We start from the raw sequence: 16,211 nt of genomic DNA, 5'->3' as shown, positions 1-16,211 counted from the left end.
GTTTTCTTTACAAAAACAGCAACGGTTGCCTAAAGAGATACGATCAGCGCGGACAGTCGCACAGACGGTGTCCGAGGCCCTTGCGACCGATCAGTTTTAAGTTAGACAACTCTTACAATCATCCAACCACCTGCCAAGTATTGTTTTGAATGTATGTGGTGGTTTTTCTTTCCTCTGTAAAAAACCATCAGGTAGCAAGTAAATCTTACCATAGGAAATTATTTGTTAAAGATGTAAAATATCAATAAATTAGATCAGCTGAAGTAAATGGACTGCTATTTATAAATTGCTTTTCTACTGTAACTGCACTCAAAGTGCTTTTTTACTACAGCCCAATCAAATACAGTGCTTTTTTTAATATTTAAGTGCTTTGTCTAACATTTGCACACACATTCGCACGGGGGTAACTATCTTGCCCAGGAATACTTCAACAAGCAGACTGGGGAATCGATCCTTTGGATTGGTAGACCCTCCCACTCTACCTACTGAGCCTCAACAGCCCTGTTAGTGGATTTTAGAGGTTCTGGTCGGTGTGTGTTCTGAAATAAAGACTTTTAGTAATGATCTTTTAATCTACCTCTTGGCAAGAAAGTGAAATACTACATTGCCCTATAATAAAGTGATGCTTTTATTTAATAGTATAAAGATCAACTGGAGTCATGACTTCCCTTGCGCAAAAAGCCTCTAAGGTCTGCCACATTAGCTTCATAATCATCCTATTATTCATCTGCTAGCTCATTTGGACTACATAACCCCTGATTTGGATTTGGCTCTGTTCACCTAGCCTCCTTTTCCGCAAAGCTTCCCTCATTGTCAGCTGTCACCTCTTTCCTTCTCTCCTCCATCGAGCCATTTCACATATGGAGATGGAAAACAGACTGAGCAGAAGCTCTGCGAGAGGAAGGAAACTATATACGAAGGAGGGGAGAAAAAAAAAATCAAACCGGCTGCCTTTTCTCAATGAGCTTCAAAGAGCCGTCACATCAGAGATGCGAAGCTGCACTCTTCTTTTACTCTTCCTGTTCACTCCTTCACATGCTCACACACACATCTAGGATGCATTTCCTGCTGATCCTCATGTGTTTTTTCCTTGAATTTTCTTTGTTTCATTCCCTCAGCGCTGAATCACATTTTCTGCTTTGCACCGTCACTGCGCGATAAACCCGTTGAACTCATCGTCTCTCCCTCGCTCCCCTCTTCCTCTGCCTTTCTGTCTCGCTGTGTGTACGACTCTGTAATAACACTGTCTAGTCTCAGGTGGCCCATCATCCTCGGCTCCTCTGGGGTAATGCAGCGAGTGCTCGACTAAGTGCCGCAGGCGAAGACATCCTGAAATGATTGAGCAAATAAATATCTTTGCACCTCTAGTCTGGCATTGTTTGCTAAAACACAATCAATTTAACCTGGAATTGTCATGAGCTGTCGCCGGACCTTGAAGGGACCTTTTTCCAGCTTTTGTTTTAGAGTTGCAGGGACAGATGCACAGTGTGGCTGTGTGACGTTTGTGTCTCGCTGCAGCACAATAAAGGTTGTCAGGCAAGTGGCTTTCTTTTCGCTTCTCTGCTTTGTTACCACTCACCAGTGTCGCCCAATTTTCTGTCACACAGAATGCAAATAACTCGACCTCTTTTCAGAGAGGTATTTGCTTTTTTGTGTGTTTTTCTTTTTTTATTTTGTGGAAAGCTGCACAAAGGAGCTTGTATACTGACAACAGTCAGTTATAGCACTCTTTTATGTAACAGGAGCAAAGCAGTTGGAGACACAGTGACCTGTCTTTTTGGCTCTAATCAGGGCAGGTCAGTTAACACAGCTACTCTGGTTCTCCATTCACTGAAGACAAAAACAACTGTTTGACTCGTAACCTCAAATGATGACATACACTTCACCCCAATCCCCTACCACCCCCCGGTGTGGATTTTGATCCATTTCCAACGCCATTCACATCAGGTTGTGCTTAGTTTTGTCCCCTTTCAGCTAAGATCAATAATCAAGACTCAAATCACTGAGCTGTGCTGAAATTGATCTTAAAATGTTCCGTAATTACTTACTTCTCTGAAAATAATCTCTGCATATATTGTATATTTTATTTTCTGCACATGCTGTATATATGGTGTTTATTTATTGTGATTTGCTGGCCTTTCTTCTAGCACCAATGTGGGACCGTATTTAGTTGTACTGTTGTACAAAGTATGACTGTGCTATGGCAATAAATAGTTAAAGTTATAATGTGATACTTTACACGTTCATCAGAAATTCAAGCGTAGCTGCTGTTTTCTTATTTGATCTTAAAAATCCTAGCACAGTAGGGATTCTTCTAAAGGTTGGGCTTACCCTTTGGTTATTAATGTTCTGGCTTGTTCCAGTCTCGCTCCATTTCCCCATCTCTTGTTTGTTTTGCCATTGCCAAATTAAAAGGTCATGGAGCTGTTTATGGTTAAAGTACTCTATCTTAACAAAGCTGAATGATTTGTTTTTTCCTTTAATTAAATCAGTTTTACTGGAGCTGGGAGAAAGAGCCTTGTGTACCCCAAAATCTAATTTGTCCAAACAATGTAAGATTATACTTTGAGTTATCTTGACTGAATGTCTGCCAATCCATGAGGAAGTATGTGTTTTCATAAAAAGGATTTGGTTTGGAGTAGACTTAACAAATGGTACACGCTGGCCTGCGGTGACTCTGGATCATCATTTACAACGCGAAACTATTTTTCTGACCAGTCTGAACATTGTTGAAAACTGATTGTTAGCAGTAAAGTAAAATGAAGAGTTGCAATGTAAGTCGAGATGTTTTTGCTTTCCAGGCTCAGTGCTGGATGTGATCAAGCATATCATCTCACGAGGGGAGCACAAGACCGGCGTCCTGGATGAGGCCAGCATAGCCACAGTGTTGAGAGATGTTCTTGAGGGCCTGGAGTACCTACACAAGAACGGACAGATCCACAGGTAACCAGGCCTGTGCCCTCCAATAGCAACATAATAAAACGGGCACAGGGATTTTTATCAGTACTAAGCACACAAGCTTTATCAGACTTAACCTTGAGGGTTTATTGAGCAGAAACGCAGCCCCTGATATTCTCTCCTCTCTAATAAGTGTCATACTAATAATATGTCTGCTTTGCTACCCTAGGACGTTATGTTTTTATGCTGGGCAGTTTGTATTTGTATCGAAGCATATGTGTGAACACAGTTTAACTGCAAAATTAAATCACATCATGCTATCTGCATAGAAGAGATTCCTGTATAAATTTATGGTAGGCCACCAAAACTTGATGTTTTTGACATGCAGATTTAATTATTAGTCCTTAATATTAATGAATGCATAAATCAAGCTCAGACGTCTTTCCTTAAAAACCATGGTAATGGCTGCTCTCACTGGGCTCATTAAAGGTTTTTATAATGGAATATATCAATCACACATCTGTAGTAGAGCTGTTCTGGATGAAGTTTCTTAAACAAACAGAAAAACAAATGTAATAAAAAAAACAGGCCTAAACTTTGACTTAACAAAGTATATTAATAACATTTAAACAGCCATAGCTGAATTAGTGTGTGAGATGGTTAAGGGGGTTAAAAATATTAATTAAAAAAAAATTAAGGTTGTGCAAATCTGGTAATTGAACTCAATGAAGTCATTTCTCATAATGCTAATATAACAATATTGCTAGAGCCTGCACTTCTTTGCTATCCTCGTGTTTTGTTTTTGTTTTTTAAACCAAATTTATGCCCCTTCTCCATCATCATGGATTTCCAAGCTAATGGGCTGTTCAGAGTCTCTGTACACTGCGCTGTCCGAGGTAGCTAGGAAGAGGAAACTTAAACTTGCAAATGCTAGCTCTGCTTCCATAAACCCGCAGATAGTAACTGATCTCAGAGCATGCTAGTCTTCCCATCAATCTTCCATGAAAGACCAGAGGTTTATCCACAAGGGGCATGAATAGAGAACCAGAAAAAGTTGGTGACATCACAGCTTGCCCAGCTTGTCTCCCCCCCCCCCCCCACTGGATAAACACTGCCTGCCTAGCTTGCCCTGAAGGAAGGCCACCCACTGATATAAATACAGATATAAATATAAAAAAATATATTTATATCTACGTTGATTAGATAGTTTGTTAAAGGTTGCAGCCACCTGCTGTTTGAACCTTCTGTTTTGAGGGGCAGCCAATCAGGAGAAAGTTTTCTAAGTCTGGAATATGAGTTGAAATGGTTTCTTTCCCACAGGATAAACAGAGATGCTACAATAAGGTCCAGTGCTTTAAGATAAAGAATCATTTTGAACTTGCTTGATTTTGATTTAAGAAAAGGATATGTTAGTGGTTTGTATCAGATTAGTCATCAGATGAGGCATTTGACTGCACACTAGTAATGGACACATTCACTTCTGAAGGTCAGGGTCATTGTTATGTATATTGTGACGTGGCAATGTGCTATACTTCACCAGTAGGATGCAACAACTGGGGGGAAAAAGCAGCAATGATTGCTTTGTGGCTTACCACTTAAGAATGATTGTGAATGAAAATCAGTCTGTTCAGTTTAGATGTATCATGTTAGTTTAAAAACTGTGAAGGCGTAATTACTGTGTTTTTTTTTGTTTTGTTTTTTTTAATAGGTGCTGAAAAGCATTTGAAAGCAGACTCACAGCTTTCACAGGCTAATGATGATAAAGAGTTTCTCTATGAATATGCAAGTTAAATGTGTCAATGACAGATTTGCATGCCACAGGAAATACCAAAAGCTCCCCTTTAAGCCAGTTCAAGACCTAGCTAAGTCCCTGCACTCAGGCTGTTATAATGAAGCCACCACAATATTTCCTATGTATGTAATATTCATTGCTCACTTATTCACACTCCTCTGTTCTCCCACCGGCATTCGCTTAGCCTTGGTCAGGCTACGTGCGTAAATAATGCATAGCTTTTTGCCATGGATAAGTGCTCAGCAGTAATCAGAGTAGCATGCCAATGAGAAATGGAGAGAGGCTTGTTCGACCATGAGCTCGGGTGAGGAATGTATTGTGTAGGTGAACTAATAGACAATGATATCATCAGCTCATTAAGCTGCTAATTAGAAAAATACTTTGTCATATAAAAACTGTTTAAATTACTGTGTTAATTAAAAGAAAACTCCACCGTAGCGGTGCCTCTCCTGCAGGATGCAAGTGTCAACTTTCAGCATAATCTGACAGGGTTATCGACCAGTGCCAGAGAGGGGAAAATGTTTTTTCCTTAGAAAAACTCTATTTTTTTACTAGTGTCTGTTGGAAGGAGATATTATAGAATCACGACTAGATCGTTAGTCCTCCACGTCACTCCAGCCCTGGACTACAAGGTGTGATTTGTGAGAATGAAAATGTAATGTAACTCCAGTGTTGAAAGTTCTCGACGTGAAGAGAGTAAAGGGTCCGCTGACGAGTTGACGAGCATTTGCTGATGTAAATATCCACGTACGGCCCTGTTTTCACCCCGTGTAAGCTGGATCATATGAGTCGGAGCCTCGGGGCAGGGGTGAGGAAAGAGTCAAGGGGGTGAGGCTTTATGAGACAGGAGGGGAAAACAGAAAGTGTCACATGATACGTTCCATGCAGGCCAGGACTGCAGGAAAGCAATTAGAGTCTTACGACCTGAGCTGTGGGCTGAAGCAGAGACATTTATCACAAGACGGTGAATTGCTTCACCTTCTCATTCACAGCAGTCTGAAAAGTCCCTGATTCAAAGGTGACACTTGTCCTCTAATTTTAACAGCATTCAGTCACCAAACACATAAGAGAAGAATAAAACTTGTGCTTGACTTTTTTCCAAGTTGATTTGTTGGAGTTCAGTAGCTAAAGCCTCCTGGGCAGCAGCGATCTTACTGTTGTGGTGAGCTCTTGGTGTTACTCATCTCTTAAACTTCACTAATGAGGTACATGGGAGGGCTTTGCCCAGCAAATGACTCAGTGCGTGGTTTGGGTATGATCAAGTCATGGTGGTCTCTGGGACCAGAGAGGCTTTTGATTTCAAATACAATGTGAAATTCGGGGATATGGAAACGGCAATTAAAGTGGATGCAGAAGAAAAATCATTTTGTTGGGATGATGGTATTCTGGAAAGAGGGGTGGATGGAAAAATCTCTACAGAAGACCCACATGGCACCTAATAAACCTTATTTTTACTGCCCTGTTAGGGCCACTGTGTGCCTGGCACCAGGATGTAATGTCATAGGAGGTGACCTGGTGGAGATGCAAGGTGCACAGTCTGCCAGATGAGAATGATAAATCTTCTTGACAGTTTCATACCATGGCTTTTCCCACCTGACTATTGCCCGGCTATAATTTCAGCAGGTCATAAATTTGAAAACACCACATGTGTCTTGTTCACCATTTAGTATCTTTTGCTCAGATAACACCTTTTAGACTCTGGAAACATTTTAGAATTTGGTTACAGTGGATATAAGGGGGCAAAACACTCTACTGAACATATGTCTGGATAACTCTAAGAGTTCAAGTTTTTTTTTTCTCTTTAAATTTACTCCCCCCACCCCATATCTGCTCCAGTATTTCTTTGAACTTGCATGGTGCATTGTGTCACCAGCTCCTCTCTCCTCCTCCTCCTTTTCCTTTCCTGTGAATCTTAATGACTGGCCACACTCTGCAGCCCTTTTTCTCAGAGCATCACAATCTACTGCAGTGAACCACAGCCTACACAGTTCCTGAATGAATGCAGGAGGTTCAATTAGATCGTCTTCATCACGCTTTTTGAATGATGGAGAGCTTCACATGTTTTTCTTTCACAGCGAAGCGCGTTATAAGTGAAAATCCTCATACAAAATTATTTTCGAGGGATTATTTGTTTTCGGTCAATTTCAACAAGCTGAACAGGAGCATGTCACGACTGCAGTGGTGATGATGATGTCATATATGGAAATGTAGATGCTGAAGTCACTCTGAGGACATGAGAGAATCATTGCTAACATTACTGTTTCTTTATAAAAGAAGTATTAAAGTTAGAACTGATGTACCTTGAAAAGAAGCTGTTTTGAGAAACAAAGAGTATTTGTCCATTGGTATCAATACATCAACAGTGTTTTGGGTTTTTTTGGGTTTTTTTTCCCTGTTTGAAATACCTAAGCAGCTGTATAATATTACAGTCACACTAGGAAAAACAGTGGTTAGTGGTTGGAGAGCTAAATTATTGCAATCATGTGTAATAAACGTGCAGTCTCCTTGCCTTTTGAAATGGTTGCTTTGAAGACAGGGACCAGGTCTGCGATCAGTAACGGTCAGTTGTTGTCTTCAAAGTGACTTTTTTGCATCAAGACTGCGATAAAATGGCACTAACACTGACTCAATCTGCTCTTAATTTGCAGTTGAATGTGTTGAAATTGGAAATTACATGCAGTCTGTTTGTGATTAACTATGATAAATTGCAAATTTGTTGTTGTCTGCATACAGAGAAATCCACATTAACTCCTTACATTCAACCAGAACCTCACAGATTTAAGACAAATTCAGAAATTCTTCCACAAACTAGGACGTAGTTTCTGCAGGATGACAGTGTAACTGCAAAATGACATTGCATGGCAAAGGCATGGTTGACCTTGTTTTTTTATGTAATAATAAAACCAGGTGGCAACCAGTTGAGTCGAGTCCCCTGTTGCAAAGAGACACAATGCAGACGAGTTTGATTCACTGGGACATTATGACTCAGATTGTAACTTCTTGCAGCCCTCAAGTACTTCTTTAAAAATTTCAAATCCTCCAATTTTGAATCCTAATAACTTTTTTCCCTTGTTGCCTTCAGCAGGTTGAAATTTTAATGTCCAGTGAAATATCAAAACAGTTAGGCGACGTTAATGGGCTTCATATAATTTAATTTGATGTCATGTGAAAAGAACCATTTTTAAAAAACAGCTTAAAAAACCACCTTATTTTAATATAAGGAAGTACAAGTAAAAATGTAATGTAATCTAATTCAAATATAGAGTTTTAGGAACTAAACAACTCTGTTTTGTTTCTTAGGTCAGTTCTGTCTGCTTTAGCTGTAGTCTGTTTTTTAACTCAGATTAGCAAATGTAGCATGCCAATGCAACAGTCAGCATTGCTAGCACCAACATATTAGACTTGTAACTGTGAACATGTTAGCTTACCAATGTTTGTAGTGTGCTCAGAAGGCTATTGTGCCCAAACTACTGGCTGTGCACTCTTAGGCTTAGACTTTAATACTGAAAAGAATCTACTAAGATAGCTAGAATAAATGCTGAATCACAAGCATGAAAAGACACGACTTCAGAGAAATACGGTGACTGTGCAAATGAGGAGAGGTAATCTGAGGATACCTCCAAACCTTCCTTTTAGCTTAGTTGGTCCACTCAGCACCACCCTTCCAGTCCTGTTTTAAATAGCAACATCTAACTATCAGACGTAAAATTTTCCTATCCTAATTTCTGAAGTAAAAATGGTCGTCTAAGAAAAAGTAGCAAGCGCGGGGAACTCTGAGATACTGTGACCTGATGTCACCGAGCTGTTATGTCAGGGCGGCGAAGTGACAGCGGGACAAGCTGGAGAACCACGAGCTCAGACACTTGTATGACAGAAGACATTTCTAACAGTCTGTCTCAAAGCCAGTAGGAAACGCTGTCATGTTCACGTCTCATCCACCCTTTCTGTTCCTCTGCATCTGTGTCCCTACAGTGACTGTTGCATAATTGGGCTCCCCTAGATATAAATTCACATTAAAGTATTGAGCACAATCAGCTCTTTCTGCCTCAGCTGTAGCTTAGAGAAGACATTGGTACAACCAGCATGCTTAGTATCCCAGCCTGCTTCTCGAGAGCTGTTTAATCCATAAAGTCACTTAGCCCTGAAGTAGGGATCCCTATCTTTAACATTCCTAATGTCCTAATATTGTCACGTTCGCTGCCTTCCTTCCCTCTGGTACTCAGCATTTACCCACTCCCTGTCACTACAACATCTTTTGGCTGTGTGGTGTTTTCAGTGGAGCATTCTTACTGAAAGTGGCCTCTACACTCAAGTATTCATCAGCATTTGAACCAAAAATCAAAAGCGTGGCCTACAAACTCTTGGCTCCCTTATGCACACTTTCTTGGGTAAAACTGTGCACCGAGCTTGTAGCTGCAGGAGAAAAGGCCTGAAGCCAAACTGCCTTCTCTAGTTCCTTGAGTAGTTTTTGATAAACTGGAACCTCTGGACAAATCGGAAAATCTAAAGGTGTAAACGTGCTTCGGCACTCGTCTTGTCTGACTATCTTTCATCAAGAATCATAAGAATCTGTCCAAACACCACATTTCTCTCTGCAGCGTTTTCCCCTCCACATATTTGGTATTTGGCTTGTTCTTTTACAGTCTTTCTGGATTGAATTATATTCCTAATTAAGTGGTGAAGAGAGCCTTTGTTTCTTGGAAGCTGTGTCATTCTCATCTCAAACACTGTGCTCTGAAGCCTATTCTATTTTTACATTCATTCAGATGCATTTTAGTTTGCAGGCTGGATCCTACAACATTCGATTTCCAGGCTTTTTACTCCAGCGCCTCCATCTGGTAGCAACATAAACTGCTCCGTGACTCCGATTCTGTCTCCTTTGAATCGTTTGTCTGCTTGCCGATGCAATTTAAAGCGCAGTCTTGGGGTGATTTCTGGAAAGCAAATCTTTCGGGTGTAGTAATCTGTACTTGGCATTCTGTGAGCTTTTAGTGTTACAGTGTTAAAATGTACATTGATTTCCTGAGAGGCTGGACAGCACAGAGCACTAGCTGTGGTCCTCAGTGACACTGCTGCTATCCTTTATTTATTTTTATTTATTTTTTTATATCCTCGCCTTTCGCTTGACCCTTCGTCATTATCTCTGTTGCTATGACAACTCTGTGTCTGGCTGGTGAGGTGGCAGTATTCGTTCAGTGTGGCAGACAGGCAGTCAGGCAGACAGCCGTCCCTGCTGAATCCTCTTATCGCCACCAGGGGAGGCTGAGCAGGGATGAACAAATTAACCACAGACTGTGTGTCTGTAATGAAGTCTTTCAGCAAAAGAAATGGTGCTAAAATTATAAGAGCTAGTTGCTTGATGATGCCGCCTACACATTGTAAGTGGGTTTGAACTGAAAGAATTCCTCAATACTCAAATTATTCAGACTTTAAATGTCTTTGCAGTTTTGATGTGACGGCTGTGTGGGAGACGTTCGTTTCATATACAAATTCTTGTCTTGTCTTCGCAGAGATCTTAAGGCTGGAAACATTCTCCTCGGGGATGATGGTTCAGTGCAGATTGCAGGTATTTACCCAGAAGGCAACAGCGCCTTTCCTCTGCTGTCATTAGTGATTGGAGTTAATGTGCCGCAGCCTCATTTATTGCTCCCCCGTTCGACATCTGAATGTTTCTCGGTGTATTTATGCACAAGAGCTGCAGTCTGTGGAGGGAAACACGCTCTCTCGACAATAACATTATTGACTCGCTGCTTCGGGCTATTTGTGTGTGTTTGTCTCACTTTCTTTTCATTCAGACTTTGGCGTCAGTGCCTTTCTAGCCACGGGAGGTGACATCACTCGAAATAAAGTGCGCAAGACTTTCGTGGGAACGCCATGCTGGATGGCCCCAGAGGTCATGGAGCAGGTCAGTCCTCGTCTAGGAAGAAGTAGCAGAGTTTCTTGGAGGCACAAACGGCCAATTGCAAAGCAGATATTTTTGTTTTGACCTAATTTTAGAACGTTTTAGAAATCTGCCATTCTGCTGCACCACCGCCAGTAAGGCAGGAGGAATTAAACTAGCAAAATATGATGAATTACTCTAACAGGGTGAACAGCTTCTGCTTTGTGCAAATAAAGTTTCTACCACGTAAACAGTCTTATCTTGCATTTTATTTTTTTACTGCAGTGCAGAGCTAGCTGGAGCTAACAGTGAGGAGTCTGATGTAGCTTTTGACTTGAATGAGGTGATGCGGTACAAAGTTGTAAATCACTGTGTCTTTCTTGAACAGGTGAGGGGTTATGATTTCAAAGCAGATATTTGGAGTTTTGGGATCACGGCCATTGAGCTTGCTACAGGAGCTGCACCTTATCACAAATACCCACCGATGAAGGTACGGTTTAATATGTCTAACAAGCTAGATTATTACTATTGTAGCGTAACGGTGAATAGACGTGAGTCAAAGTCTTTCTCGTGTCTTTTAGGTCTTAATGCTGACACTGCAGAATGACCCTCCAAGTCTGGAGACCGGCGTCACAGATAAGGAGATGGTAAAGAAATACGGCAAATCCTTCAGGAAGATGATCTCACTGTGTCTACAGAAAGACCCTGAGAAAAGGTGCTTTTATTATAATTTACTGTATTTACTTGTACACATTTTTTTTTTTTAATCAAATGCAATTTTTGCTCATCTGCAGTAATTACAAAATGGATTTACAGTCTGTCAGTTTACACTGAGTAGAGCGGATTTACATGTGAAACAAAGCAACCTGTAATTGGAGTCCTACTGAGCAGACATTTTGTTCCAGCAACATTGTTTCACTAGAAAAAAAAATTTGTTGTACAACATTTACAAATTTATTATTGGCAGCCTAAAAGCCGAATCAGTCAGATTAACAGAACTAATTCAGTGTCGCTGTTCGTTTTCAGGCCAACATCATCAGAGTTGTTGAAGCATAAATTCTTTCAGAAGGCAAAGGTAGGTGTTTGAGCTGCCTCCACACCTTAGACCGAGTCTTTTGCACAGTGAGTCAGCAGCATCTCTGCTTCAGGCAGCTCTCGAGGCGGTTGATGAGTAAAGGTCTGTGTCCGCTCTAGTGTTTGTGTGTGAATGGCCTCAGCTCAGACTGTGCTGTTCATGACTGGATGGATTGTTTGTTGCTCGCAAAGTTTTCAATTGATAGAAGCAGGGGGTGTAATTGATGAGTCACAAGATGAAAATAAACCAATAACAGTTTGTGCACTTTGGGTACTTTTTCAACTTGTCAGTGTGTCTGACCCAAGCTGAGATCATTGCAGCATTACTCTTATTATTGTTATGTTTCTAACAAAGGCAGGGATAAGCGGTCTAACGCCAGTGTCTGGCTGCCCAGTACCCAAGCAGCTGGAACAACCAGAATGCTGGCTCAGCTGTGATCCCTGTTTGCTGTAATTACTGCAGTACCGTGGGTGGACAGAAGAGGGCAGACTTTGTCAGTCTTTTATAGCTGATGTGCTGTTGAGCATGCGGGAACTACTTTTAAACAGCCATTTATTAATTTATTTTCTGTTCATCTTGTTAAATCTTATTTGTTGTGATCTTGCAAACAAGGATACTTAACAAACTTGCTGTAACTTCAGTCATCAGTAAGGCATCTTATTGATTGAGGCTTAGTATGAGATTTAAAAAGACTAGCTGACTTGACTCTCAGAGTGAGACTTTGATAACCTGGCAGCAAAACGTTACCCAGTAGAAGTCTTGAACTCATCAATGTAAAATCAGAGGCCCTTATTTTGATGACCTCAGTGGACTCGTGTGCCATGTTACACCACACTAGTAGGGGGCTGAATCTCCTTTTGCCACCAAAACTCACTCAGTTGTTTGCAGCGTAGATTCAATAAGGCAACAAGCAGTTTAAGAGGTGTACTTAATAAAGTGTGCGTATATGATTCAAATCTAGGTCAAGCTGTCATGTTTAAAGTAAAGTAATTGCCCTTTTATGTGCACTCTGTAACCATGTCAGAAAGACGGTGGCATATTTAGTGGCTGTTTCTGAAATTTCTTGGATCGGTTTGTCAACATCTTGGTGAATTTGGTGGATACTTCCCAGCTTTGAATGTACAGTTGTCTTAGTGATACCTCTGGTGTACCTAATGAATTGACCAGTGAGTGTATACAGGGTCATTGGATCCAAGTGTTGCATGGTTTTAAGACAGGTGTGAAAGATTTTGAATTCAGTCCTAAATTTGACCAGAAGTCAGACCGACCCACGATAAGCTTCCGTTTGTCCTCGTCAAACATGTTTGAATAAATACAGATTTTTGAGTATATTTCTTTCTCTCCTGACAGACACACGAGTATTTACACGAGAAGTTGCTTCAGAGGGCGCCGACAATAACGGAGAGGTCAAAAAGGGTAAGGCAGCAAAGCTTTAAACCTGCTTCTCTACTGCTATGAAGATCAGCTCAGGTGTGTTACATGTGAATGCATCAGGTACGTCGAGTGCCAGGCTCCAGCGGTCGGCTGCATAAAACAGAGGACGGCGAATGGGAATGGAGCGACGACGAGCTCGATGAAGAGAGCGAAGAAGGCAAAGCAGCTGCTGCAGCCATACGGGTAAATGGAACTTCCTCCTTTTCCCCCCCCTCACATGCACACATTAACACTTTAGCTGTAGTCCACGTGTTGTGTTGTGTCCTTCGATCACTGTGCTCTGTTTAAATTGTCATTCTGTGCAGTAGCATGTTTGTCCATGTGTCTCACCTATATGTGTGTGTGTGTGTGTGTGTGCGTGTTCTGTCTGATGGCCAAGGAGCAGCAGGTGAAGCCTGTTAGTGCCCCCAGGCGACAAGTGCGCTTCTCCTACCCTCTCGAGCTGCCTGCACCCAGGGTTGTTCACTTGCCACCTTAATACAGATGGCATTCCCCTAACAAGGAAGGACTCTCACATGTTAGCTGGGTTAAGCCTCATGAGGGGAAAAAAAAGCTGGATTATAAAGTTTATCTTTAGAGCTGTGATGAAACCGATTAGCAGGTCTCGTTTGAATTTTTAACAGAAAAAAAAATCTGCACATAAATAAGCTGTTATCCTTGAGATAATGCTTGGTTTGTTTTTAGCTTTCTGTAACTTTACGCTAGTAATTAGCAGACTGCAGGAAAACTTTACTGCTTTGTTTCTGAGCTGAAATCTGGACATGCTGTAGATCATATGTTTGTAGAATTTGACCCACAAGTCATTCTCATCAGAATCTATTAGTCAGGATTGCAGGTCTGTCTTTAAACAGGGAAAAAAGATATATATTTCACAGGGGAGGAAACCAACTGTAGCTCTCACAGAAGTGTTAGATTTTAATTGGATTCAGATTATCAGTAGCGCTTTGCTTTTGGAGACCATTATTTAAATCAAAGGCGTGAGAGTTACCGTTCCTGGAAGCCATCTGTATTTTTAATCTGTCTTTTTAAAGTAACTTTTTTTTGTAATTTCTACTGACCAAATCACATTTAATTAAAACAAGGCAGGTAACTTATTAGCCGTGGAAACGATCATTAAGTGCACTAATAACCATCAAGGGAATAAAACAGTATCTGCTCCTTTCTCGCCGCTTTGTAATTGGCTGCTTGATGGCAAACTGAACTTTCACTGGCTGTAAGGCTCTAAAGCTCGTTATATTTCCAGACTCCATGAATTGGCGGTCAGTTATTCAAACTCTGCATATTTTTAATACCAACCTGAAAAACTCCTCTCCACAGCGATGTAATTAAAGATTGTTTGTGCTGTGCAGAGTGGCTTTGTGTGAGTCCGAACACGGAGCAAATATGATGTCTGGCATCAGTCCACGTGCCTTATCATGTCCTCCCAGTGAAGTCGGTTTGTCTTCATTTGGTCTGCAAGGCTTTTGTTTATCGCCACATATTTTTTTGGAGTTGGATTAAATATGAAGTTTTCCCCTTTATTATTCACAGGTATGCAGTTTGACTTTTAAAAAAAGGTTTTTTTTATTAACTTATACCGCTTCTCTGCTTTGCAAATACTAAAAAATGTAACTGTGAAATATATTACCACTCGTTTATACCTCAGTCATGTTTCAGTTTAATTTCATGAGGTTTATAGTGATGATGTAATCTTTCTGGGAAATTAAGCTGAGAGGATTTCTGTGGATAACACAGGTACAAATTAATTTATTGCTGGGTATAGCTGTAATACAAACAGAGATAGGAAAGTGTGGACAAACTTGCCTGAATCCAGACTTTAAATCTCTCTGCTCCACTGAGTGGACTGACATTTTTTTTTGTTTGTCTGGTTCAGGTGAAACAGCAGTTTCTGGGTTTAATAAGCAGTGACAGGGAAAATCAAATCCACTCTTCAGTGTCAGACTTGAGGAGTCAATAGAAGTGATACAGAATACGTGTGTGAATGAGAAGGAGTCAGTGAAGCTGCAAGGAGCAGAGGTAGTAAAGGTAGACGAGTTTAAATACCTGGGATCAAAAAGAGACGAGTGTCACGGGTGATTTATGACAGACAGACAGCAGCAAGAGTGAAAGGGAAGGTTTACAAGATGATAGTGAGACCTGCTATGATATGTGGTTTGGAGGCAGTAGCACTGACAAAAAGACAGGAGGCAGAGCTGATGAGAAGATGTTAAGATTTTCATTGGGAGCAACCGGGATGAGCAGAATTAGAAATTAGTACATCAGAGGGATGGCTCAGGTTGAGATGAGAAGTTGAGAAGTTGGAGAGGCAAGGCTGAGATGGTTTGATGTGTGCAGAGGAGGGATAGTGGATATGCTGGACATTGCATTGGTTTTCGAAAAGAGGAAGACGACAGAGAGGATTACAGGATGTAGTGAAAGAGGACATGCAGAATATTGGTGTGACGGAGGAAGATGCTAGGGATAGGGTGAGATGGAGGCAGATGTGGCAACCCCTAATGGAAGTAGACGAAAGAAGACGAGTGTCAAACTGAGGAAGGAAACTCAGTGCAACGAGTTAAAAATTCTGTGTGATAGGAGGGAGGTTGATGGATTTCTATCAGCTTACCTAGAAAGCAGAAAAGGCTGTTTTCAGTATGTCTGAGATGGGATTAAAAGTCCTACAACTCAATCCCGAAACCTTGCCTGACTAAAATTTGAACCCACCCTCTCCTTCAGTGTAGTCACTGTTGCTTTTAGAAGTTCTGCTTACTGAAACCAGATAAATCAGCCCTTTTAGCATCAGCCACAATTAGCAAGTATTGTTGGCACTGGTTATTGCTTTTCCCAGTCTAATGATATCTTAAGAAAGTTATAATTAACTGTGCGGACACATAAAGGAGGAAAGTAAACGAGTGAGCCTTTTTAATGAGTTTACTTCTTTTGCTTCCAGTGTGATTCTTTGCATCCATGTGTGCTTTTATTCTTTTTAATTAATTTAACTCCATCTTGATGAAGTCGTCGTCCTGACTGTTGCTTTCTTTTGTCTATTTTTAACAGTCACCAAGAGTGAAGGAGGGATCACAGAATTCGGAGGTGAGTTTAACCCCTTGTGGACCCATTTTACAGACTCTTTAAATGACCGTAACACTGTT

At 40.9% G+C, this 16,211-nt stretch overlaps 1 protein-coding gene across 3 annotated transcripts in view; it reads left to right on the top strand.

Moving 5' to 3' along the window:
* Nucleotides 1-16,211, top strand: part of oxsr1b (oxidative stress responsive kinase 1b) — a 42,236-nt gene that overhangs the window by 19,547 nt on the left and 6,478 nt on the right. For all 3 annotated transcript variants that reach the window (XM_063483590.1, XM_063483588.1, XM_063483589.1), the window contains exons 4-12: nt 2,802-2,943; nt 10,201-10,256; nt 10,486-10,595; nt 10,960-11,061; nt 11,153-11,286; nt 11,598-11,646; nt 12,997-13,062; nt 13,141-13,263; nt 16,117-16,152. In XM_063483590.1, the coding sequence (XP_063339660.1) occupies nt 2,802-2,943; nt 10,201-10,256; nt 10,486-10,595; nt 10,960-11,061; nt 11,153-11,286; nt 11,598-11,646; nt 12,997-13,062; nt 13,141-13,263; nt 16,117-16,152 (818 nt within the window). The remainder of the gene's footprint in view (nt 1-2,801; nt 2,944-10,200; nt 10,257-10,485; nt 10,596-10,959; nt 11,062-11,152; nt 11,287-11,597; nt 11,647-12,996; nt 13,063-13,140; nt 13,264-16,116; nt 16,153-16,211) is intronic.

This window comes from Pelmatolapia mariae, linkage group LG9, assembly GCF_036321145.2.
Source record: "Pelmatolapia mariae isolate MD_Pm_ZW linkage group LG9, Pm_UMD_F_2, whole genome shotgun sequence".
NCBI lineage: Eukaryota > Metazoa > Chordata > Actinopteri > Cichliformes > Cichlidae > Pelmatolapia > Pelmatolapia mariae.
The sequence above is the reverse complement of the archived record's forward strand: the minus strand, read 5'-3'. Positions and strand labels throughout refer to the sequence as shown.